The 26,685-nt window shown below is 40.1% G+C and overlaps 1 protein-coding gene across 5 annotated transcripts in view; it reads right to left on the minus strand.

The window, feature by feature from the left end:
- Positions 1-26,685, minus strand: part of LOC138207297 (microtubule-associated protein tau-like) — a 116,541-nt gene that overhangs the window by 83,237 nt on the left and 6,619 nt on the right. For 4 of the 5 annotated variants that reach the window (XM_069164425.1, XM_069164423.1, XM_069164426.1 and 1 more), the window contains exons 2-3: positions 26,385-26,459; positions 1,665-1,858 (exon numbers count right to left, since the gene is read on the minus strand). In XM_069164425.1, coding sequence (XP_069020526.1) covers positions 1,665-1,858; positions 26,385-26,443 — 253 coding nt within the window. In that variant the 5' untranslated portion in view covers positions 26,444-26,459. The remainder of the gene's footprint in view (positions 1-1,664; positions 1,859-26,384; positions 26,460-26,685) is intronic. The other variant, XM_069164424.1, reaches the window with a different exon arrangement.

The raw sequence follows: 26,685 nt of genomic DNA on the forward strand, positions 1-26,685 counted from the left end.
AGTTGCTATTTCTCATTTGTTTTCTGGTGGTCCATCTGATAAGATAAGCCTAAAAAAGCTGTGTGTTTTGGGGTTGTTTGATTGACAGGCTTGTGGTGCAGTCAGTTAGTCAGCCCTGAATTTCTAAGATAAGCTCTGAACAGTTATCAGTGGGTCCTTGTGTTAGGTTTACTGACACTGCAGAGAACTAAATATGGTTCTTGCTAAAGCCAATGTAGTCACTATTCAAGAGGCACAACCCGGGCTACAGTTGGCAAGTGCTCTGCTTTTTATAAAGCTGCTAGAAATTGAAGAAACTATAAACTACGCCTCATAAAATACATCATAGATAACACTGCATGACCATACTATTGCACATTGATACAGGCCCATGCAGGGCTTACAGAAATTACAAGTGAACTGAATGGAACAGAAATACTACTGTTCCATTGTTGGGCACAAATGACCCCCTCCACTTAAAGTTTGAACAAATCCCCTCTATAGGCTATATGCCTCTGTGTGTCTACAGGGCTTTTATGTCTGCTCTATTTAACTCTGAAGCCTGTACCCTTACTCTCCATCCTTCCTTCTCCTCTTCCTCAAACCCTGCAATTCACTTTCATGCCAGCTCTACCTTTTTCTTATGTCTCCCATCCCTCCGTTGTTGGGTTCCTTTATGGAATATTGCAAAGAATGATTGAGGAAATATTCCAAACAGATTTGTGTTTAAGTGCTGGGGGAAAGACCGTGGACATTTTGTGCTAAGGAGACTGAGGAGGTGGGTGTAATTAAATAAGCTGTGTGGGCAATCCCTCTCCCAGCTACCTTAGCTACTGATATAATCAATCTCACCACATCGTAACACTACTTTGTCTGTGCAATTTCAGTTCACTGACATCCATCTGCCTCCAAACAAACAAATATTTATCTACAGCTCCTGAGAGGGATCTCAGGTAAATACATCCCCATCATCTTAAAAACAATAGACTCAATTTAGTGAAGGTCTGACAACAGGGCTTCATCATTCAGCTGCCACACAGCACTGAATTCATAAGCTGTAAAACTCAACAGGAAATACAAATAATTTTCAAACCTTAAAGTGTGACAGACAGTTGTAGCGAATGCCCTATAAAAAAAATATTGTGTTGACTTCAGAGTGTTGGACTCCAGCTGTTGGATGGATTATTGGATAACTGGAATACCAGGGCTACACGATTTGCATACTACTAACAAACAAGCAGTGGTTAGCATAGAACGGTGAACTGTATATCTTCAGAACGGAACTCAGTCCCAGGGTAACAACTGTTTCTTGAGCTGAATTCATGATTAAAAGGAGTTGTAAACATTGACATGATTTTTGGTGGGTAAAGCCCTCTTATAAGCAAATAGTGTTTAATTGGGTTATATTTGAAAAACCACTGATCATACTCCTTTAATTTTACAGCAAACACACACACATGTTAAATGCAGCTTTAATTGCTTGTTTCAGACAGTTTATCAGAGATCCTAGAGGACTGTGTCAGTAAGACAACCTCAAATAAAGCCGAGTAAAGCCAAAATATCTTAACAGCTGATTTTTCGTGATGCCTGCCAGCTAACTCAGGTCTGACCTCCTTCAGGGATCAACATCACATTAAGAAGAACCTGTCTTCCCATTTTTGCATAAAACACTTTTGGTGACTTACCGCTCTTGGTGTCCGTTCCATCCAGTAAGGGTCGGTAGTCGCTCTTGGAGACGGTCTCTCCCACCTTGTCATCAAAGTTCTCTTTTTCCAGTGTGGCCACAAAATCTCTCTTCAGCAGTGCCTCAGCAGGGGCCCCACCAGGGACCCCACTTCCACGCCCACCCAGAGCATCTCGCAGGCTCAGGTCCATAGTCCTGTGACCGGGGAGAAAGGGAACAGACAGGGTGTGATTACTTACATTATTCTTTGCTTATTGTTATTTTTTCTATCTTTACCCATACAGTTATGTTGCTCATGTCACAGTGTTTGTGTGTGACTGACCACTTCACACCTTTCTACTAGCCTATTGCATCAGGTGAGCAGTGCTGTGATAGCTCAGCGTACACAATTCTCTGACAGCTTGATGCAGCCTGTATTAATAAAAAAAATCACCCAAGAACACATAAAGAAACGTGTGTGATCTGTCTTTTTTTACTCTCACTCCTCTGTCTTCATTCAGCAATTCATTACTAATTTAAATATTCAATTCAATTCAATTTTATTTATATAGCGCCAAATCACAACATAGGTTATTTCATGGCACTTAACACATTGAAGTCCTTACAGCAAGACTTTACAATATTATACAGATAAACCCAACAATTCAACAATTCCCACATAAGCTAGGAGGGAAAAAAAAACTCCTCTTTAAGAGAGAAAACCTTCAACAGAGGGAAGGAAAAACTCTCTCTTAACAGGAAGAAACCTCCGACAGAACCAGGCTCAGGGGTGGGCGGCCATCTGCCTCGACCGGTTGGGGTGAGAGGAGAGCAGAGAGAGAAAAGAACAGCATAGAGATACAAGAGAAGAACTATTGGTGGAAACGACAAGCGCAGATCAGAGACATGCAGCTCCATGACAGGACATCTGCAAAAGAAAGAACATAAACTACGCGAGCGAAGGAACTGATTGGAGACAACAGACAATAAGAAAAAACTATGGGAGAGAAAAAGATGGTGAGGTATGAGTCAGTTAAAGAGTCGGAGGAAAGAAAAGAAGCTCAGCATGGAAGGGTTGGTTCAGGTCTACCCGAGCCAGCCCTAACTATAGGCTTTATAAAAAAGGAATGTTTTGAGTCTAATCTTAAAGCTAGAGAGGGTTTCTGCCAGGACTGAAGGCTCTGCCTCCCATTCTACTTCTGTAAACTCTAGGAACCACAAGTAGACCAGCGTCAGTACGCAAAGTGCTCTGCTAGGATTATATGGTTCTATAAGATCTCTAAGATATGATGGAGCCTGGTCATGGAGGGCTTTGTAAGTCATCAAGAGAATTTTAAATTCTATTCTTGATTTCACAGAAAGCCAGTGAAGTGAAGCTAAAACTGGAGAAATATGATCTCTTGCTAAATCCTGTCAGTACTCTAATCCAGTTCCTTTAATCCTCGTAACGTCTTCTAAACTCTGTAATAAGATCGTATGATCAATCGTATCAAAAGCAGCACTGAGGTCCAGAAGAACAAGTACAGAGATGAGTCCATTATCTGAGGCTAATACAAGGTCGCTAGTAACTTTCACCAGTGCTGTTTCTGTGCTATGATGAACTCTAAAGCTTGACTGAAAATCTTCAAACAGATCATTCCTTTATAAATTATCTAAAAGTTGATTTGCAACAACTTTTCCAAGGATTTTAGAAATAAACGTCAGGTTGGAAATTGATCTGTAGTTTCCTAAAACAGCTGGATCAAGAGTCGGCTTTTTAAATAATGTTTAATTACAGCCACTTTAAAAGCCTGCGGTACATAGCTGGTTACACTAGATAGGTTGATCTGATATAATATGGAAGTATTAATTAAAAGGAAGACTTCCTTAAAAAGTTTAGTTGGGATGGGATCCAACAGACAGCTAGAGGATCCAGATGAAGAAATAATTCTAGTTAACCCAGAGAGCTCAACAGGAGAGAAATTCTCCTCCTCCGATTCTCTCCCTAATAGTAAGAATTTTATTAGTGAAGAAGTTAAAGAAGTCATTACTGCTGAGAGCTGAAGGAATAGAGGGCTCAACAGAACTGTGACTCTTTGTCAGTCTGGCTACAGTGCTGAAAAGAAACCTGGGGTTGTTCTTGTTGTCCTCTATTAATGATGAATAATATAAAGTTCTGGCCTTACAAAGAGCTTTCTTATATAATATTAGACTATCCTTCCTGGCTAGGTGAAATTCTTCTAAATTAGTGGAACTCCATTTCCTTTCCAGCTTTCTAGTCGCCTGCCTAGCAGAGCGTAATTCTGAGTTGTACCATGGAGACAACTTCCTCTGGTTCATTACTCTCTTCTTCAGAGGGGCAACATCATCTAGAGTTGTAGCAGAGATACTGTAGTGTTTTCTACCAGATGATCCACTTGTGTGGGACTAAGATCAATGTAGATGCCTTCCATTGCTTTAACACACGGCATCGAAGAGAATAAGCATATAACTGCTTCCTTAAACTTGGCCACGGCATCATCTGACAGACATCTACTGTAGTGGGATTTATTCCCACATGCTGTGTCGTCCATTATTGTAACTTCAAATGTTAATAAGAAGTGGTCCAACAAAACAGGGTTTTAAGGAAATACAATTACATTTTCAGTTTCCATGCCATACGACATAACCAGATGGAGGGTGTGGTTACCACGGTGACGGGGTTTATTTACATTCTGAGAAAAGCCTATAGAATCTGATAATGAGCTAAAAGTAGAACTGAGGCTGTCGTTGTCCAAGTCAACATGAATGTTAAAGTCACCCACTATCATCACTTTATCTGAACTCAGCACTAAATCTGATAAAAAGTCAGAATTAATTTGGAAACTCTGAATAAGGACCAGGTGGACAATAAACAACAAATAGAATCGGTTTCTGTGCTTTCCAATTTGGGTGTGAGAGACTAACACTCAGACTCTCAAATGATGTATAACTAAGTTTCGGTTTAATTGATAAACATGAGTGGAAGACTGCTGCCACTCCTCCTCCTCGGCCTGAATCTCTAGGAATATGATAATTAATATGAGTGAGAGGAGTTGCTTCATTAATACTAACATATTCTTCCTGTTGCAGCCAGGTCTCTGTGAGACAGAGTAAATCAATCTGATGATCAGTTATCAAGTCATTTACATTTAGACGAGAGAGATGTGATATTTAATAGTCCGCTTTTAATTGTCAGAATTTTTGGATTCATTAATTTGGTAGGATAAATTTTTATTACATTTTTATTGATACATCTTTTCTTGAGTTTTTTAAATATAGGTGGTCTGGGTACAGACACAACCTCTATAGGATGTTGAAGGTTTTGGGTGAGTGACAGCTCTAAAGAAGCTGCAGAGGAGCATGTAAGACTGCAGCTCTGCATCCTGGCCTCAACCCTGGATGTCAGGTTTTAGGGCTGTTAAGAGACATGGCCATATTTCTAGAAAGAAGAGCTGCACCATCCAAAGTAGGATGGATGCCGTCTCTCCGGATCAGACCAGGCTCCCCCCAGAAAGTATTCCAGTTGTCAATGAAGCCCACATTGTTAGCGGGACACCACCTCGACAACCAGCGGTGAAGTGAAGACGTACGGCTAAACATATCATCACTGGTCCGGTTAGGAAGGGGTCTGGACCAGTGATGATATGTGATGACCAGTGATGATGAAAACTAGAGTCCCACGTTGTTTTTGAAAAGTTTCACACCGATTCAACATTAACTTCAGTGACCTCCGATTGGCGTAACCGGGTGTCGTTACTGCCGACGCTAATAACAATCTGACTGTATTTACGATTAGCCTTAGTCAGCAGTTTCAGGTTTGATTCAATGTCGCCCGCTCTGGCCCCGGAAGACATCTGACTATGGCCCCGGAAGACATCTGACTCTGGTCCCGGGAAGACATCTGACTATGGCCCCGGGAAGACATCTGACCCTGGCCCCGGGAAGACATCTGACCCTGGCCCCGGGAAGACATCTGACTCTGGCCCCGGGAAGACATCTGACTCTGGCCCCGGGAAGACATCTGACTCTGGCCCCGGGAAGACATCTGACTCTGGCCGCTGGTTTCGCTAACTTCATGTTCCGCAAAATAGTCTCCGATAACCAGGGTTGGTTTCTCAGCAGGTGTTTCACAGAGAGGAGAAAATTTGTTGGAGACGTGAAGGGGTCGGTGGTGAAAGGTGGCCTTCTGCTTGGGACTATGCCTCCTTCGTACTGCCACCCAGCTGTTCAGGTGCTGCGGGGGACCAGCTAACTAAGCCTGTCCCCCCGGGCAGCTGTACACCCCCTCCATGAGAAGCTCCTACTGCTAGCTGGTTGTTTAGCATGGTGCACAGCCGCAATTCTAATTCGGTGACCCTGGCCTCCAGAGCCCTAACTACACTACATTTATTACAGGTAGCATTATCATTAAGGGAGGCAGAGTCGTAACTAAACATATCACACACCAAGCAGGAAAAACAAGAAGAGGTGGAGGGAGAGGAAAGCCATTGCTAACTGCTAAGTTAGCAGTACCAAAACGCCAAGTTAAGTGAACATTGGTCAAAGATTTAACAGTAGAATTGCTCAATTAGAGTAAGCGTGAGTTTTAACTTGAGATTAGAAGAAGTGTAGAGAGATTTAAGATATGTTTAATTCAGGAAAAGAAGCTGAAATAGCAGAGAGAAGTAACACAAAGTTTGTAGACAGGAAGTGACGCAATACACTCATCAGACGAGATTCCCGTAGCGTCAGACTACAATGTGTCAGTATTAATTGACAGTTGAGTTACGAGAGCGAAAGCAATTACACTCAATTTTACACCATAAAAACAAACAAAAACCCAAGTCAAGAGCTTTTGTGATTACAGACCAAACTATGCCATTTAAAATATTTTCTGAGTGGAGTTTTTCCACTTTAAGACAACATGCTATTGTACTTTCTGTCTTTTCTGAAATCTATAACTTATAATTACACTGTGGGTAAAATTAATGAGACCACTAAGCAAGTGCAACTTCAGCATCTGAACTAATTGGTTCTAATAAAGGTTCAACTGGTTATTTGGCACAAACAGAAAAAAGGATGAATAAAAGAAGAACTATTGACCATTGAAGGGACAATTTTTGATTGCTCTTGTGTCAATAAATTATGTTTGGTTATAATAATAATACAAAAAGAAACAGTGTCTTTCACACTATACGGACTTGTCTGCATGCACTCTAATGGTATTGGGTTGGTATTCGGAAAAGAGATCGCCCAAATATATTTAAGAGGAACTAATAGTTGTGCAATGACAGTGTTGCGGTGGAGCTATACGGTGGCTGCTAAGGTATCATGTGGAGACTTGTTTCAGATTTCCGTAGACATTGTTAAATTGACAATCTCAAAGGTCTCTGTTTCATTATCTTTGGGTGCACCTGTGGCGATACATAGTAATTGTTGTTATGCTTTTTGGATTTCACTTCCATAGATCCAAACAGTGTTGCCTGTGTGACAGCAGTCAGTTGGCAGTTGGATCTCTTTGTCAGAAGAGCTGCAATAATTAGTCGATTAATTAAAAGACTTTTTTTTTCCAAATATTTTGATAATCAATCAATCCTGCGGAGTTATTCTTTAATTAAAAAGCGCTAAGACTCTCTAAATACAACTTGCAAAACTTCTAATATTTTTGTGTTTCCTTTAGTCCTCCAATAAACTGAACCTCATTTGGTTTTGGACTAGTAGTTAGTTCAAAACAAAACATTTTAGGCTACATGTTGGCCTTTGGGAAAAACTGGTCAGTATTTTGCAGTTTTGGGAAATTTTTGCAAATGCAGCGACTTTCATCAGTGGGCCGCAGGCTCAATCATCCTTGTGTTACCCCATTCATTCAAACAAAAGTTTTACTTTAAGAGTGAGGACAACATGGGCAAGAAAGTCATCAAAAGAAGTCTTATTCTAAGTAACTCATCTGGCAAAGCCATGTTTACTGGAAACCTTCTATTCGCTGTAAACACAGCTATCACAGTGAATGCATCAGTCTGCTGCCCATGGTAAAACCCTACACTGAACTGCCAATCACAATCCCAAGCTGTAGGTATTTATCTAAGGGACTGATCATTTATTGCACCTACGTACAAAACTTTTCACAACAAAAAATATTGGGTTTGCGTATTTAAATGCTATAGTAGTATACTGCATCCTGTAAAATGCAGGCGGCAAACTCTTTGTTTCAAGTCAGTGTGCTGCAGACACAGTATGCATATCATTTTTTGAGGAAGCCAAGTTTCACAGTTCAACAGCATTGTCATGAAAACTTTAAATTCATCATACAAATTTACTTGCAATACAAATTACATGTTTACTCAATGTATTGGTTCTCCAGTTAAAACTATATAGCCTCTTATTGATCTTGGTGCAAGAGACAAGCCTAATGCCTAAAGCCAATTAAAGTTTTATAAGATATGCAGGACCTACTGCGTATGTTATGAACACCTTAATTATTTACTGTTCACCACTGCATTTAATACTGAAAAAGCACGTGGTATTAAAAAGGGGTTAACAGCAGGTTCGCTAGTTAGGAAGTCAGACTTAAGACATGAATATGAACATACAGAAAAGTGCCTGTGGTCATTAGTGAAGATCTTATCACTTGCAGCACATACAGTGCATCCGGAAAGTATTCACAGCGCTTCACTTTTTACACATTTTGTTATGTTACAGCTTTATTCCAAAATGGATTAAATTATTTTTTTTCCTCAAAATTCTACATGCAATATCCCATAATGACAAAGTGAAAATAGTTTGTTTAAAATTTTTGCAAATCTATTAAAAATAAAGAAGGAAAATATAGCACGTACATAAGTATTCACAGCCTTTGCTCAATACTTTGTTGAAGCACCTTTGGCAGAAATTACAGCCTCAAGTCTTTTTGAGTATGATGCTACAAGCTTGGCACACCTATTCTTGGGCAGTTTCTCCCATTCTTCTTTGCAGGACCTCTGAAGCTCCATCAGGTTGGATGGGGAGCGTCGGTGCACAGACATCTTCAGATCTCTCCAGAGATGTTCAATCGGGTTCAAGTCTGGGCTCTGCCTGGGCCTCTCAAAGACATTCACAGAGTTGCCCCGAAGCCATTCCTTTGTTATCTTGGCTGTGTGCTTCGGGTCGTTGTCCTGTTGGAAGATGAACCTTCGTCCCAGTCTGAGGTCCAGAGCGCTCTGGAGAAGGTTTTCATCAAGGATGTCTCTGTACATTGCTGCATTCATCTTTCCCTCCATCCTGACTAGTCTCCCAGTTCCTGCCGCTGAAAAACATCCCCACAGCATGATGCTGCCACCACCATGCTTCACCGTAGAGACGGTATTGGCCAGGTGATGAGCGGTGCCTGGTTTCCTCCAAACATGATGCTTGGCATTCAGGCCAAAGAGTTCAATCTTTGTTTCATCAGACCAGAGAATTTAGCTTCTCATGGTCTGACAGTCCTTCAGGTGCCTTTTGGTAAACTCCAGGTGGGCTGTCATGTGCCTTATACTGAGGAGTGGCTTCTGTCTGGCCACTCTACCATACAGGCCTGCTTGGTGGAGTGCTGCAGAGATGGTTGTCCTTCTGGAAGGTTCTCCTCTCTTCACAGAGCAACGTTGGAGCTCTGTCAGAGTGACCATCGGGTTCTTGGTCACCTCCCTGACTAAGGCCCTTCTCCCCCGATCGCTCAGTTTGGCCGGGCGGCCGACTCTAGGAAGAGTCCTGGTGGTTCCAAACTTCTTCCATTTACGGATGATGGAGGCCACTGTGCTCATTGGGACCTTCAATGCTGCAGACATTTTTCTGTACCCTTCCCCAGATCTGTGCCTCGATACAATCCTGTCTCGGAGGTCTAAAGATGATTCCTTAGACTTCATGTCTTGGTTTGTGCTCTGACATGCACTGTCAACTGTGGGACCTTATATAGACGGTGTGTGTCTTTCCAAATCATGTCCAATCAACTGAATTTGCCACAGGTGGACTCCAATCAAGTTGTAGAAACATCTCAAGGATGATCAGTGGAAACAGGATGCACCTGAGCTCAATTTTGAGTGTAATGGCAAAGGCTGTGAATACTTATGTACGTGATTTTTTTTTTTTCGTTTTTGATTTTTAATAGATTTGCAAAAATTTCAAAAAAATGTATTTCACGTTGTCATTATGGGATATTGTGTGTAGAATTTTGAGGGAAAAAATTAATTTAATCCATTTTGGAATGAGGCTGTAACATAACAAAATGTGGAAAAAGTGAAGCGCTGTGAATACTTTCTGGATGCACTGTAACAACTCAAAGAACCCATCACTGTCCATTGTCTTTTGATAAAAGCGTCTTACTTAAGTACAATTTTTAAGGGTTGACAATGCTGCTAAGGATAGCTAGTTAGGAGTTCTGCCACATATCAGAGCGAAATATTGTACTATTGACTCGACTCCACTTTACTTTTAAGATGAAGATTTGACACAATGAGTAGTATAACAAGCTTTTAACAGTCAAGGATAAAACCAGTGGTTTCTAGTGGTTTTTGCTCCTAACGTCTTACAAAATGCAGTGTTTATTTGGGGTGACATTTTAAATGTCAATGAGTTGTTAACAACTCCACCAAATTGTTTTTTTCCCTTCAAACTTCTCATACAGTTTAATTTCAATAAATGCCCAAATAATCCAAAATCCCCCCCCCCCCCCCAAAAAAAATCACTGCCCACAAATGTAACTCTGGTGCTGATGTTGAATTTGAATTTGATGCCAGCAACACCTTTCAAAAAAGTTGAGGCATCGGCATGTTTACCATTGTGTTGCATCATCTCCTTTTCTGAAAACATTCTGTAAATGTTTGGGAACTAAGGTGATGGAGTTTTGAGAGTGAAATGTTTTCCAATACTTGCCTGAAATAGGATTTCAGCTGCTAAACAGTTTGGGGTCTCGTAAAGTTTTAACCTGCATTTGTGGATGCAATGACGAGTGTTCATAGACAATGGTTTTTGGAAGTTTTCCTGAGCCCATGCAATGATTTTCACTGCAGATTATCAACATTTTTAAACAATATTATGTACCATAAATGATGAAATTTGAAAATTCGTTGTAATTTTACATTCTGAAATTGTTGAACTATTTGTTTAACTATTTTCCCAAGTAGTCTTTCACAGAGTGAGTTTCTTAGCAATGAGGATGGGGAGGGGTTCACTCATTGCTAAGAAACTCTGCCTCTCTGGGATGCTCATTCTATACCCAATCATGTTACTGTTCTTTTGACAGTTAACCTAATTAGTTGTGAGATGTTCCACCAGGTGTTGTTATTGTTTTTTTTTTTAGCATTACACAAGTTTTCTAGTCTTTAGTTGCTCGTGAAACCTGTTGCTCCACATCAAATTCAAAATGAGCATATCTTTTTCATAAAACAATACGATTTCTAAGTTTCAACATTTGGTATGTTGTCTTTGTTTTACTTTCAATTAAATTTACATGTTACATGTTACCTGTACTAGTTTACATTAATTGCAAATCATCGCATTCTGTTTTTATTTACATTTTACCGTTTGGAAACAGGGCTGTACAGTTGTATCAATTTGCTGAAATGTCAGCTATTGTTGTCTTATTGACTAAACTGTTACCTATTTAGGTACCTGCTACTTACTGACTGAAAAATGTATTTACTCCTCAAGTGAATTTAGGCCTTGGTCTTGGTCATTCTCTCCAGTATCAATACTATCAGTAACACAGTTTGGTTGATAAGGGATTTGGGAGAAAGCTGAACCAAGCATTGAAACAAAGTCAAATGTTCATGTGCTGCATCTCAAAATGAGTTTAATCAGTTGCTGAGTTTGTAAGTTACTCTTGTAAGTTACTCTTCACTCCTCCTAAAATCCACTAACATGAAACACACAGCATCTCAACACTTAGACTGCATGACCCCTGAACAAACTCTTCTTTCTTTCTGTCCTCTGTTTCTGTTTATCCCTCCATCCACACTCCCGGCAAACAAGCTGTCATTGTCTTGCAACTGTACCAAGCACACGCACACACACTGTGGCCACTAGCCAGGATGAGGACATACAGTAGAGTGTCAGCAGGCCTTCAGTAGAACTGTAGGCCATTGTTTAAGGGGAAGGACACAGTACAGTGGACAGCTCACACAACATCCACTCTCACTTTGGATTTCTACCTCTTTAACCTTCCAATTTACACTTATTGTTTTTCTGTTACTCCATTCCAATAGTACATTTTTTGTTATTATCTTTGATTTTGACTGCATTTTCCATAATTCAAGGCTGAGGCTGCACTAATCAATATTCAATAGATGTATACATATGTTACCAATGTGTAAATTTGTAATGTGGGTTGTGTAATGTAAAAGAATTTGTTGAAAGTGATAAATCGAGTGAGAATTATCACCTAGCTCTGCAGCTCTGGTCAGCTCAAAACGGCTTTCTGGTCTGTTTTGGAACTACAAGGGAAGAACAATAAGTTCAGAAACTGCTCTTGTTATCAGCGAACGATGAACGGCACCGTGACTACACAATGTAGGTGGACGGTATAACCATAATAAGTGTTAAAAATGTCTTAACGTGATCAAAATCCCGACCAGGGTCATGAGTTTTTGTGAGTACTGGTCTGTGCCCGCCCCGATTTCTCCGTGGACATGACCAATAGGCGTATATCAAACTCTGGAAATCGGCAACGGAGACCTTTAAAATGCTTCAGGAAGCATATGGCAATGAAACAATAAGCTTAGAGGTGTTTTAAATGACAGTCCCGTTTCTGAGGGGCGAAACGTCCTGGTTTCACGCATTCAGACTCAACTTGTAGTGTGATATACCAGTGTATTAGGATAGTGCTCAGTAAAAAAGCTGTATGTGTATTGTGTGTATGTGAAAAAGACAGGAAAAAACAGAGGGATGATGATGACGATAATGAGGAGTTGTTGGATGAGATAGCTGTTGCCTTCTGAGGGATTAAAAACAGTCTTTGTACCCACAATCCCCTGCTCCAGCATCCGCCACCTTTCCCTCGCTGAACCCGACCGTCTGCTGCGTAATCATTTCATCCTCCTAACCACTAACCGTTCTTACACAATCACACACACAAAGGCCACAGATTGGCAGGAAATCAAACCCTTTACTGTACCATCTTAATACAACAGAGATGTGATAGATGATATTTCAGTGTCAGTATGAGCACAGACAGACAAACACTTAAATTAAACTACTATACTATATTATACTATGCTATACTATACTATGCTATACTATACTATACTATACTATACAGACTAAAAATATTTTGTTTATTAAAGCTCATATAGTAGAATTAGAGACTATTGTAATATATATACCACTATAAACTCAGACTCAGACTTTATAACTCGAACTTTACCGGCATTCTTGTTGTCCGGCCTGCTAACTCACTCTCCTCTTGAACATAGGTTACTATATGCTATTTCCTTCCTATACATATTACTTTGCGTTTGGATTATTACAGCGCCAAACACTTTCCGCTGACATTTTTTTAAGCTTACGGGACTGTTGTCGGATCTAATTTTTGAGTATCTGATTCACAAGCGGAATTAACAATGCCATGCAACATCTGCCGTTAACTCCAGGAAGCAAACAGAAGCATTGCTCACCTCAAAGAAGATCTTCGCAAACTTGATTTGCGCAAAGAGATAACACCCAACTGACCTGAAGGTGTGGGCCATTGGACAGAATATACCAGACATCATGACACCATTTACACCTGGTATTAACATGGACTCTGTATCCTGGTAACTTATCACGATAAGGGAAAATGCAATTTATTGCAAGGTGTAAATCCATACAGAATGCAAAGGGATCAGATCAGTTGGCAAATTGAAAGGTGACCAGACTCCACTTCTTCCTGCGAGCTTGAGCAAGCCGGGAAAAAGCTACATTGGAAGCAACAGCAGCATTTAGAAATGTCTGCCTGTACCTTTGCTTCCTGATCTGGCAAGGCCCTGTCTAGACAAGTTCGCCACCCTCTGCCATGGATCATGAGCCAGATAATGTATGCTGATAAAGATAATACAAGGAGTAAATGGGGTATATTTGACACATCAATTTAACATGTTGAACTAAGAGCACAAAGTAGCTATCAGCCTTTTTGTGCCGCCTACAATTCTGTTTTGTTTTGTTTTTGCAGTTAACGCCTAAAGCAGTCACACGATTGTATTGATCAATTCTAATCACTATCATTAAGTGCTATATTTACTGTATTTCGTCTGAATGTGGTTCTACATTTGCAGGTTTGTCCTATACATATGCTACTGTGTGCATTACTGTCTACTGCCATTAAAATAGCCACCCATATCAGACTGCTGGTCCACATTGTCTCACATAGCCTGCTGTATGATCAAACCTTGCCATTTTTAGTTTGGAGGTTGTTTTTTTTTTGTTTCTCAGCAACAGAGATTTTGAAAACGATACCACGCAGGTATCAGGACAGAAGGAGTAAGTCAACTGAAATAGTTGTCCAAAGGCAGGTTTATACCAACATCGAGTCAGACTAACAGCATAACATCAGTTAAGATTTCTAGTTAAATGTTGGCTAGTTATATTAGAAAGATACTGCCTCCAGTCATGAGGTGATGTGATCGCTGTTTCTTCACTACTGATCTTTGGAGCAAGGATGGCAGACAAGCAGCTTGTATGGTGCCTCGTCATATTTGGTGTTTGAATATGTGTGTGAATGGGTAATTAAGAGACAAGGTGTGAAAGTTTTTGAGATGTCTATGGTGAAAAAGCACTATATAATTTACCATTTACCATCTTTAGACTAATAAAGGAGTTTATGCATACAAGCAGGAGAAATGGGCTCATGACCAGGACAACACTATCAGTTACTGTGAACGTGGAGTTAATTAAACAACCTGTGAACATCCACTCTGTAACAAAAAAATGAGAATTACAAAGTTGGACTGGATCTGTAGGAGATTTTACCACACAGAGCAAGTCAACATATCATCCCATCAGACAACAGAAAACAGCCGGCTTTGCAGCTGAGCCGCAGGTCAGTTCAGCTCCATGATGACTCACAGAATCATATCTAAGTCTGTGCTAATGATGTAACAGCAGTGAATGGAGAGGTTAGTGGCCCTGGGGAGCTACTCCGTCCTGTATTCATGGTGCTTGTTGGCAGCTGAAAATGCAATAAATAATCATCTCCATTAATACATATTTGGTTGGTTTACAAAACATGTTGTCACAGCATAGATTACATTTGTAACTATTTTACCAATTCATGTTTCTTTTTAACTACACATTCTGCTTTATATTTTGGACCTTTAGATGTTACAGTTTATTTTTTGCTAGATTTAAACTGTCGTAAAACATGTTTTTAAACTTGGCTAATCGATAAAAGCAAAACGTGACAGAGATGAAAACATTTGATCTGTGTGAAGCGATGAAAAAGTTATGACCGCACTCAGAGTTATACATGAAAATAAATGTAAGTGCTGTTTTTCAATCATGCTTTCTAGATTATTTTTATAGTTTAAGGTTTGACTGGTGCTCTTTCAATATCAAGTTGTGCCCTATGCTTCTGTAGTGATGTAATGGCACCTGACTAGAGAAGTCGCACCAACATGCCAAACTATCCCCAAACACTTTTATAACAATAGCAGATGGAAACAGGCTTTAATTTGCACCGTCTTTCGCCAATTTTCTCAAAATGTACTTAAAATTCACCCCACATTTGATGGAAAACTTGCTAGATACAAAAATACAAGGTACAGTGGGTACGGAAAGTATCCCGACCCCTTTAAATTTTTCACTCTTTGTTTCATTGCAGCCATTTGCTAAAATCAAAAAAGTTCACTTTATTTCTCATTAATGTACACTCAGCACCCCATCTTGACAGAAAAAAACAGAAATGTAGAAATGTGTGCAAATTTATTAAAAAAGAAAAACTGAAATATCACATGGTCATAAGTATTCAGACCCTTTGCTGTGACACTCATATTTAACTCACATGCTGTCCATTTCTTCTGATCCTCCTTGAGATGGTTCTACTCCTTCATTGGAGTCCAGCTGTGTTTAATTAAACTGATTGGACTTGATTAGGAAAGGCACACACCTGTCTATATAAGACCTTACAGCTCACAGTGCATGTCAGAGCAAATGAGAATCATGAGGTCGAAGGAACTGTCCAAGGAGCTCAGAGACAGAATTGTGGCAAGGCACAGATCTGGCCAAGGTTACAAAATAATTTCTGCAGCACTCAAGGTTCCTAAGAGCACAGTGGCCTCCATAATCCTTAAATGGAAGAAGTTTGGGACGACCAGAACTCTTCCTAGACCCGGCCGTCCAGCCAAACTGAGCAATTGTGGGAGAAGAACCTTGGTGAGAGAGGTAAAGAAGAACCCAAAGATCACTGTGGCTGAGCTCCAGAGATGCAGTAGGGAGATGGGAGAAAGTTCCACAAAGTCAACTATCACTGCAGCCCTCCACCAGTCGGGGCTTTATGGCAGAGTGGCCCGACGGAAGCCTCTCCTCAGTGCAAGACATATGAAAGTCCGCATAGAGTTTGACAAAAAACACATGAAGGACTCCCAGACTATGAGAAATAAGATTCTCTGGTCTGATGAGACCAAGATTGAACTTTTTGGTGTTAATTCTAAGCGGTATGTGTGGAGAAAACCAGGTACTGCTCATCACCTGCCCAATACAATCCCAACAGTGAAACATGGTGGTGGCAGCATCATGCTATGGGGGTGTTTTTCAGCTGCAGGGACAGGACGACTGGTTGCAATTGAAGGAAAGATGAATGCGGCCAAGTACAGAGATATCCTGGAAGAAAACCTCTTCCAGAGTGCTCTGGACCTCAGACCGAAGGTTCACCTTCCAACAAGACAATGACCCTAAGCACACAGCTAAAATAACAAAGGAGTGGCTTCGGAACAACTCTGTGACCATTCTTGACTGGCCCAGACAGAGCCCTGACCTAAACCCAATTGAGCATCTCTGGAGAGACCTGAAAATGGCTGTCCACCAACGTTCACCATCCAACCTGACGGAACTGGAGAGGATCTGCAAGGAAGAATGGCAGAGGATCCCCAAATCCAGGGTGAAAAGCTTGTTGCATCATTCCCAAGAAGACTCATGGCTGTGCTAGCTCAAAAGGGTGTTTCTACTCAATACTGAGCAAAGGGTCTGAATACTTATGACCATGTGATATTTCAGTTTTTCTTTTTTAATAAATTTGCACAAATTTCTACATTTCTGTTTTTTTCTGTCAAGATGGGGTGCTGAGTGTACATTAATGAGAAATAAAATGAACTTTTTTGATTTTAGTAAATGGCTGCAATGAAACAAAGAGTGAAAAATTTAAAGGGGTATGAATACTTTCCGTACCCACTGTAGCAATGTGTGACAAGTGACAGTAATTAGTCACTTAATCAAATCTCTACAGAATCTGCCATCCCACAACAATTTGACTAATATCTGAGCAACATTCAGGCCATCTGCTTTAGAATGAAGCGAAAACTATTTGGCAAATAAAAAGCTGTTTGTGAAGGTGAGATGTGCCTGAGAACGCAATGAAATTTACCAAAACAACAGCCTTTATGTTAAAAAACGATCAAGTTACTTGAGACAGGCAAAAACTCTTGAGCATTGAAACTGGGAATTAAGTATAACTGAAAAAAGATCAAAGCCGTTTTAAAATGCATTGCATGCAATTATAAATCCACTGTTATTGCTGCTTTACCAAAATCTAAAAAACCTGAATAAAATATATTATCTACACTCACACTTGTCAGACTTTATTTCCATATATACAGGAAATAAATGTCAAATTGTTCAAGTAGTTTTAAGACATAGTCCTAGGAGAAACTACTTTTGTTTGTTGTCTCTGTGTGGTTAAATGGAAAACAAGAATACTTCTGAAAGTGCTAGGTGGCTCCTCTCAATGTGTTTGTCAACATCTATGATGACAAGGCCCTGAGACACAAAGGGAGTATCCTAAATGAGTATCCTAATTTACTCAGGAGCTCTCAATCTGGACGGTCAAAAATGTTGGCTCTGAAAGCGACAGTCATGTCAGTTGAATTAAGCAATATTGCACTTGTAGGTGTGCTTTAAGCGCCTCAGTCCCGCATCCCTGTCATGCCAATAATCACGTTTAAGCACACCCTCGAGTGTAATATTGCGATTATACAACAAGTAACCATCTAAATAAAATATATTATCTAAATATGTTCATATTGTGGGGCAATCTGCTCTCAAAATACAAAACTTTTTGTTAGTGTGATCTCTGTTTCCATGGCAATACATGGGGTATAACTAACACCTGGAAGACAATCAGTCGTGTCAGTAGAAGCAAATGTAATATATACAATGTTCACCACTCCAGGAAGTAGGCCAACCCTTGGTAACGACGTAGCAACAGAGACAATATCTAGTTGGTTTTATTGCTTTCTAGAGATGATTTCTGAAACTGAATAACTACAGCACATAGAAACACTAAACCGCTCAGCTCACTCAGTCTTGTTGTAAGTAAGATATCCAATGAAAAAAGATATCCCATCGATATCTTTTTTCGATCGATATCTGATGTATTTTTTAAATTTTAGCACTGTGTCGTGTTAAAACATAACCGGTCAAGCTAGCCGCCGCTGGGTTTTTAAATTTGTTCATCTGTGGTGTTACGGTATGGGTGCTTTATGGCGATTTGAGCAGGTGTACAGTTGACCAGTCAGATCTCTGGGTCAGAACTACTTGTTGTATAAATAAGGTTACATCATGCTGAAAAATTCATTTTCTGCTTTTCTCCTTTTAATGTCTATTTCTATGTTGTTAATAAAAACGTGCTTCAACACAGATACCTTCAGAGAAGTAGTGTGAGGGTTTAAATCACAATAGTGGTGACATGAGAAAAGAATCCCTATCATTGACTAAGGGTCCCCTCTAGACATCTCTTAAGATTTATATAAAATAAATACTATATAAATAAGAATTTGTCTGATATGGTTTTTCCTTGTAAACATCCTTAAAATGAAATCCACTCATTATACATTTTGTAAACCTCCAATGCACATACACACATTTTAAAGTGTCCATGTGGAAGTCAAACTGGATCAGTTTTGGTTTTGAGGCTGTTTGTGATGTGTGACAAATCAGGCTCAGAAGATCGCCCCTGCAAGTCAGAATTTCACTGTGCACAGGGAAACTTCCCTCCTCCTTTTATTTTACACAGTGAAGCTAAATAAGTGAACTGTAGTAACATGAAGAAAAACAGTTTGGAATGAAGGGGGACTTTAAACATCAAGTACGCAGGGGTAATAATCAAAACACACTGCTCAGACTCTGGCTTAGAAGCGCTTCCCACTTTTCAGATTCATGCCAACGTGTTAAAAAAACAAACCGTCATGGCTGCCCAGCCAGTCGCCATGGTGACTCAGCAGCTCCTCGCTGTCTCCTTCTTGATGGGCACAAACTCTGACACACCCACACACATACATGCACAGTGTGTCTCTGATGAGCAGCAGTTTAGATTGCTGCTGACAACCCACTGTGTCAACATATCCACACAAACACACACACACACACACACACACACACACACACACACACACACATGCACCCACACTTACAGTATCAACCGTACATGAGAGAAAGGTGCAGATAACTAACTGCGCAAATCTGTCAAATGTGATTGTGTTGTGTTTGAGCTTACCTGTGTGTATTTTCAAGGTCATCAAAAAAAGAAAGATCACAGGATAAGAAGAGATGAGATGATGAGACGAGATGAGATGATGAGATGAGATGGGCAGAAATCATAAAAAAAACAAGAAAGAGATCAAACGGTGGAGATCAACTGAGAACTGTAATGAATCCAGGATAACTGATACTGTATCTTTTCTTCGCTTCACTTCCTCTAGCTTTGTACATTATTAAATTTTCCAGATCTTTCTTTCTTTTGTGTTTATGAACCAATTCGTGCTGTGGTTCTGTTTCTGGTATATCTTAAATATGTTATTTTACTCGTCAAAACCTGATGCCTGCATTACCCACAATGCAACCTTCCAAGTCAGAGATTTGTTTGTGAAATGCTAATAACGGCTAATGTAGCCTGATGTCAGAGAATCTGCTTTTGGGTGTAGGGGCATTACAACGTTGTACATTTTACAAGCAAAGCTGCTCTATCATGTTTTTTCAAGGAGGTCAAATTTCAAACCCAATTGATGCTGACTCAAGTGATATTACTTGAGGCTATTTATCAGACCTCCTTCTGGAGCCACAAAAGGCTTTACAAAACACTGGTTTCAGGCTTATAGAGGTGGAAGTAGAGGTGCAATGATTGTTCATTTAATTGATTAGTTGATCAATAGAAAATAAATCACCATCTGTTTTGATAATTGATCCTTTTGAGACATGAAAAAAATGCTCTAATTCCAGCTACTCAAGTGTGACTATTTTGTGGCTTTTTCGTCCTCCATGATAATGAACTGACCCTGCGTTCGAATATCCGTACTACCATAGTATCTAGTATGCCAAAAAAAGATTTAGCATGTCCAAATACTTAGTATGTTAAATGTAGGATAACAAAAGTACCAGGATGTTCTACTACATCCAGTCGTATTTTGCAGTATGCAGACCAGCATGTTTGCTCGAGCTGTTCTGACCCACAATCCTATGCGAAGCGAAAGAAACGTCACATTGACTGAGCTGCCGAGACAGTTGGTGGCGCTAATGCTCCGCCCACAAAATGAAGAAGGAGGAGAAGAAGGACAGGCATTAAAAGGAAGCCTACTCATTTCAAATCGCATCCTTTTTCTTTTTACTACAAATATTTTGCCAGCTCAAAATGTGTGGAATGGTTTGTTTGAGAACTTTAAATCTGGTATGTTTTATCTTTTCTTCATTAAGATAATTTCTTTAAAATGTTCAAGGCATGTGCTTGTAATTTTTATATTTTATCTTTCTGAGAAAATAGCCGCATTTGGGACTGATAAATAGAAAGGATGACAGCATTGGCTGAAATATCTGAAACCCATCTTTCCAGCTGATTTGATCATTGATTCTAGCAGCTGCGTGAAAAAATAATTGTATTGTAGACTTTCAAAATTTTGCTGCTATAGGCAGTAACATAAACACTGAACTGGCTTGAATTCACATACATGTCTTTGTTAAAACTCCTGTATGCTCTTTCATGCACTCAATAACTTCAAGAGTCAGCTGTTAAATAATCTATCTATAGTTATTAGATATGGCAGTAAAGCATGTATTTATAAAACAAAAATTCTGAATTTGGAAACCATGATATGACAAATGCCATTTTATTGACCAAAACTTGCCCGAGAATCATAATCAGATGAACTGTGATCCTACTCAGCGCCCCGAGCTTAAATGATGAAGTTCTGCTGCCATTTTGTGCACTCTGTACACATTTTAAAGCATTAAAGATAGCTGATAGAGGACACATTTGGTTATTTTCCTTCCTTCATTCCACTGTACCGTCTGATGTCAGGTCTAATCGCAGCCCCTACGATCAGCAGGATAGATATGACCTTTGCTTGTTTGGAGTCATGAATGCACACTGATGGAAGTGCTCAGGAAGAGGACCCTGAAGATGAGACAGAGACACAGTGGTCCCTGTCCTGCCTGGCTCTACTGTACCACATAATGTCAGGTCTGATCTGAATCTCACCCTCTTCCCTCTGCAGGAGAGAATGACCTTTGTTGTCTCCTCTGAAGTTTCTGTTTGATCCACTCACTGCTCCTCTCCTATACAATCAGGTCAGTCCAAAGAATACTTTGAAATCATTATGGTACTCTGATGTATTTGTTTGGTTTTGTATTGTTTAAATTTGAAATATCACTTAAAATATTTATCTTGGTTGAAATTAAAACAAACCTAGCTACGCTGGTTCACAGCACAAAACATATTGGTTTCACAATAGCGGCTCACAAATTGTAAGATGAGTATGTTTTTTTTTTCTGTTTCTACTGGCCTGCGTATACATCACGGGACAGTCCAAGAAAGCCTGCTGGCCTCTCAGACATACATAGAAGGGGCATAAGGTTGAGGCACCAAAACCACGTGGCTCGGTCGAGGAAAAGATGATGTTTTGGGTTGCATGTGACATGGTCGCAGTTTGGGTAGATTAAGGAACCGAAACTATTTGGTTAGGGTAAGAAAGAGATCACAGTTTGGGTTTGCCTACATAAGTAACGTTTAAGAATCATTTCTTCCACACAATCATTGGAAAAAGAGCGTCTGTAAAACAGTGGATGCATTTTTCTGAGCATTACAGAAGAAGGACACTAATGCACATACTCTGAGCCAAAAAAAAAGTACAGAAACATGCACAACTTCTGGGACCTCAAGGACGCTTCTTGGAAACCATTTCAGCATACGCGCCACTGAGCTACTTTAATTAGAACGAATGGCGCACCATCAAGTAATCCAGTGTCCAGTTCTTTTTAATAAATCCATGGTGAGCACTCACATCATGGCCAGTCGATGGAGCAACTAAACTTTGATTAAAATAAGTATTTATGGTTGACTGGTCACAAACAGTAGACATATGCAAACTGTGACGATTGGTGTATACATTCATTTGGCACCTGTCAAAGGGGTAATCAACCACTGTACCAGTGCGCATATTAAATTATAATCTGATAGATTTCTTAGCCAGTTGTCACGATGATGCGTATTAATTGATGTTTAAGCGCAGCAGTTACCTTTCACATCCAATAGAGCACCAACTCAAAAATGGTTCATACATGGGAGTATTTCTCTGTGATATACCGATTGAAGGCACCATTGTTAAAGCCACATCATGAACTAATCTGACTGCCCTCACTGACCCGCTGCTGTCCCATTAACAGCTCAGCTAATGTTGGGATGAGTGAGTGAAGAGTTTTCCGTTAATGCCAAGGTCTGTCATATAAAGCAGGAACACTGTGTTAGTGAGTTTACTACAGGCCTTTCATTTTCACAAAGGTGGTATCACCACGGTAATCACAGTTAAAACAGGAGCTGGTTCAAGATCAGACTATTTAACAGGCCCACATCCTCATTTGAATAGAAATAATGTATCCAAAAGACACATAACTTAACAATAATTGTTACTCACTGTTTACTTGATACTATGTGCCATCTTGTCGGGGCATCGTCCTGCAAACAATCACTTCTCTTTCAGTGACTTATTTATTTAACCAGACATAATAAATGTTTGCAGTGATTTCAAGGCTCTTTGTTTCCAAAGTGGCAATACAAATGGCTTCCAGCTCACGGTTTACATTGTTGTTCGAGGTTATCAATAATGAGTGAAAATGACTATTGCTCATCAAGTGTGCGGAAAGTTGAAGGATTCTAAAGAGTGAATGGTGCAACACGTTCGCGACCATATTCTCATCAGCCCAGTGTCACCCTGACTTAACAATCATCACACAATCAAAGGGGAAAGACAATATCGCATGAATAAAAAGTGAACCCACTTGGTTTTAATTTGCAAGGCTGGGGTGAGACTACTATATTAACAGAGAAATTGTTAATTTCTAACACACACCTACAGAATGAGATTGTCACCACATGACCGTAACAGCACAATTATAATTTGCAATGCATCGAGAGTATTTTTGTAAATATTTAGAAAAGGTGGAAGGTAAAGAGCCCAGTGGTTGAACAATAAAATGTTGTTGATGTTAAGACACTTAAGTTCAATGTCTGAGTAACACTTCAAAAACGTGTTGCAAAACGCACGGACCAACAGTTTTCAGACTTGAGCTTTAAAGCTCCACTAATGAATATATTTGACACTTAAGGCCAAAACAAAGAGGCGCTGCATGACGCGCAGCAAAACAGCCGACCCCATTATTTTTTGTTTAAACCCCCACACTACTGCACGCTGGACGAGCAGCAGTCCTTCACACCACTGTCCTGCTCCATTTCCGGTGCTGGCGTACCTGAATCCCCCCCCCCCTTACCCCCCAGAGGAAAAGGTTTTTTGTACTTGGCGGCTCCCGCAACAGTTCATCTTGTACTCTGCTCCGGGGCAGCTCAACTTGTTCACCTCTTTCTGTTGCTGTCTCATAGTGGATGAGGATAGACGAGTCATTGAGATCTAGAAATGAGTTGTATGACCCACAATGCCGTTAGTACAAGGATAAGGCAACTTATCCATCATATTGTTTTTCCATGCTGTGGGTGGTCTTCACGTGTTGCTCTGCTGTGCCTTGTGGCACACGACAGTTAACGCGCACCTTATGACACACCGTGGCACTGTGGTGCCTGTATGGACCGTTTTGCCTGTATGGTGTTAGCTTTAAAGCAGCACAACATGCTGTAAACACAACCACAAGCATATAAAATAATGGCTTATACATCCAGCATTGACAGAGCAACATTAGCATTCATAAGGAATCGTTTTTTCTGGTAACTTGATGAATTTATGTCCAATATTCAATCTTCTTTTAAGCTCTGTGTCGGTATTTGGTTCTTTAGCTGTTAAATCTTATTCCACTGTGTTCAACAGCTAGTTGTCAGCAAGGTGTGAGGTTTGTCCAAGCTTTGATAGTTGAAAAAAAGCAGCCTTACTCTCTCTCAAAACAACAAGAAAGCTCTGGAGGCTAGTTCATGGTTTCCGATGCAGACTTTCGTGGAGAACATGGTTCCATTCATACTTTAGTTCTGCTAGGTAGACACAAGCTGGAGTTTGTTGCATTCCCGTCCAGAGCACGGTGAGTGGACACAGCTATTTTCGGGTGATTTTAGCATTTAGGGAATGTTGGTTTTCAAACACTACACATAGGGCTTTAATTATAAGCATTACCACAAGGCATGGCATCTTAATTCACTGCCTTAGTTCTAACTGTGACAATCAAATTACACATTCCAACTTTATGAGTGGCTTGGTAAGCGGTATGTCTTCTTCTACTTTCTTCCTATTTTAGCTGTTCCTGTTAAGGGTCATCACAGTGGATGTTCTGTTTTCATGTCATCCTGTTCTCTACATCTTTTCTTTGTTGCACCAACCACCTTGGCCATAAACCTATCTCACTTTGTCTGCAAAACATCTAACCCGAGCTGTCCCTACATTATAGTCATTGCCAATTCTGTATCCTCGTCACTCCCAACGAAAATCGTAGCATCTTAAACTATCACTTTTCGTTAGTGCCGCCACCTCCAAAGTATTCAACATAGTTGGTCTCACTACCATCATGTAGAGCTTCACTTTTACTCTTCATGATATTCTTCTGTCACAAATCTCTCTTGACACAACTCCACCCCCTCCACCCTGCCTGCACTCTTTAGCTCGTTTCCACACTTCCCGTTACATTGAACAGCTGACCCCAAGTATTTAAACTCACCCTGTGAACTCCCCCGATTTAGCCACCTCAACTTCTGCATCCTAACCATTGTCCTCCTTCTCATTCAGTCACATGGATTCTGTTTTGTTCCCAATGACTTTCATTCATCTTTACTCAAGTGCATACCTCTGTCTCTTCAGATTCTCATCAACCTGCTCCCTACTCTCACTACTGATCACGTCATCTGTGCTCATCATTAGGAGCTTTCTGACCAAACAGTTGTTGGGACCCCTAGAGAGCAACTACCCTTAATTCCCCGAGAACTATGTACTGGCCATGGGCTTTTTTTTCTTGAATAAGCACCCCCAATAGGAATGCTAAAATGATGAAAGCTGATCGGCGGTTGGCAACGTCTCTTCTGCATGTAAAACAACTGCAACCGTCAATTTGGTCATGTTTTGCAAATTTTTTTAAGGCAGAGATTAAATGGTTAGTTTGTATTTGTTGATGTATTTATTGCATTGAATTTGTAGGTATTATTAGGATATTCCCATAGTTTTTATACTTTTGTTGTTAGTTCCGATCCAAACTACCACATGGTAGACTATCACACAATAACACAAAGTAAATGATTGGGGCAACGATTGATCAGCAACTCCAGTGTGCTGCGGGGGTACATTTTTGTCAAAGTAGTCTGGTGGCTTTGAAGATAATGTAAGTTATTATTATTATTATTATTATTATTATTATCCCAGGAAAGTATCGACGCTGAAGTACTGTAAGCGCTAAAAACAAAAAAGTCCCAAAAAACTGAATTCTAAAAACTACGATGGTTCTCAGGTCCGGCAGTGTGGACACAAAAAAAGAGAGTACTCTCTCCAACAGTTCAAAAAGTTCCTCTAGCCTAAAAGCACCTTTTGTCAATGGAGAGCCAAAGTCTTTAGTTAGATGTAGATACAGTACTTAATAATGTTCCATTGACCATTGGCTGCATGTCATCATCTTTTTCTCTGCCATCTGTCCTATTGCTCTTCATTTAAGGCTAGAAAAAAACGCTGTAATTTCCTCAATACTGGAGCACAGATGAAGTTCACACTGCAGTCCACATCATTTTCACTGTTAAAGGAAGTTTGTTTATGGGTGCAGGGTGCTATCAGAGTCTTGATTTAAACTTGGTTGATAGTGGTCAGAAACGCTAAGAGATAACTCCATGTTTTAATCCCAAAGTGTTACACAATCTTAAATTTTACAAACCACTATTAGGGCTTTGAGATTGCATGCGGGCACAACACTACTATTAGATCATATCTCTAATGTGCTGCCTCTGCCTGGCTGACTTACTGTATGGCTGAAGAGTTTACACATTTTTACCAGTGACATTGTTATTCATTGAAAGGATTTACATAGTGAATGCTTGATCAGCTTGGCTCATGGATACATAACTGCTTCTGAATGGCTGACTGCCTGGCAAATGGACTGAAAACACTGACTATACCTGGTTGGATGACTGCTGACTTCCTGCCTGCTTGGCTGGTAATCTGAGAGGGATTGCATGTAATCCCACCAATCCCTAAAACAGAAATTATGGCATCAACATCATCACAACAGCAATGCATTAGGACATCTCTGCTAATCCGTCAAGCTTCCTGCTTGTAGTAAAAGGCATCATCATGCTATATTTTATATATTTGATCATTTTATGGTTCAAACATTGAGTGATACAAAGATCTTGGACTTCCAAACAACTGGCCTGGACCAGATTTTCTACCCCACAATTCCTCCAAATGTGTCTTTCA

This window comes from Embiotoca jacksoni, unplaced genomic scaffold (assembly GCF_022577435.1).
Source record: "Embiotoca jacksoni isolate LCO1_2020_lvr unplaced genomic scaffold, fEmbJac1.0.p SCAF_31, whole genome shotgun sequence".
In the NCBI taxonomy this organism is placed as follows: domain Eukaryota; kingdom Metazoa; phylum Chordata; class Actinopteri; family Embiotocidae; genus Embiotoca; species Embiotoca jacksoni.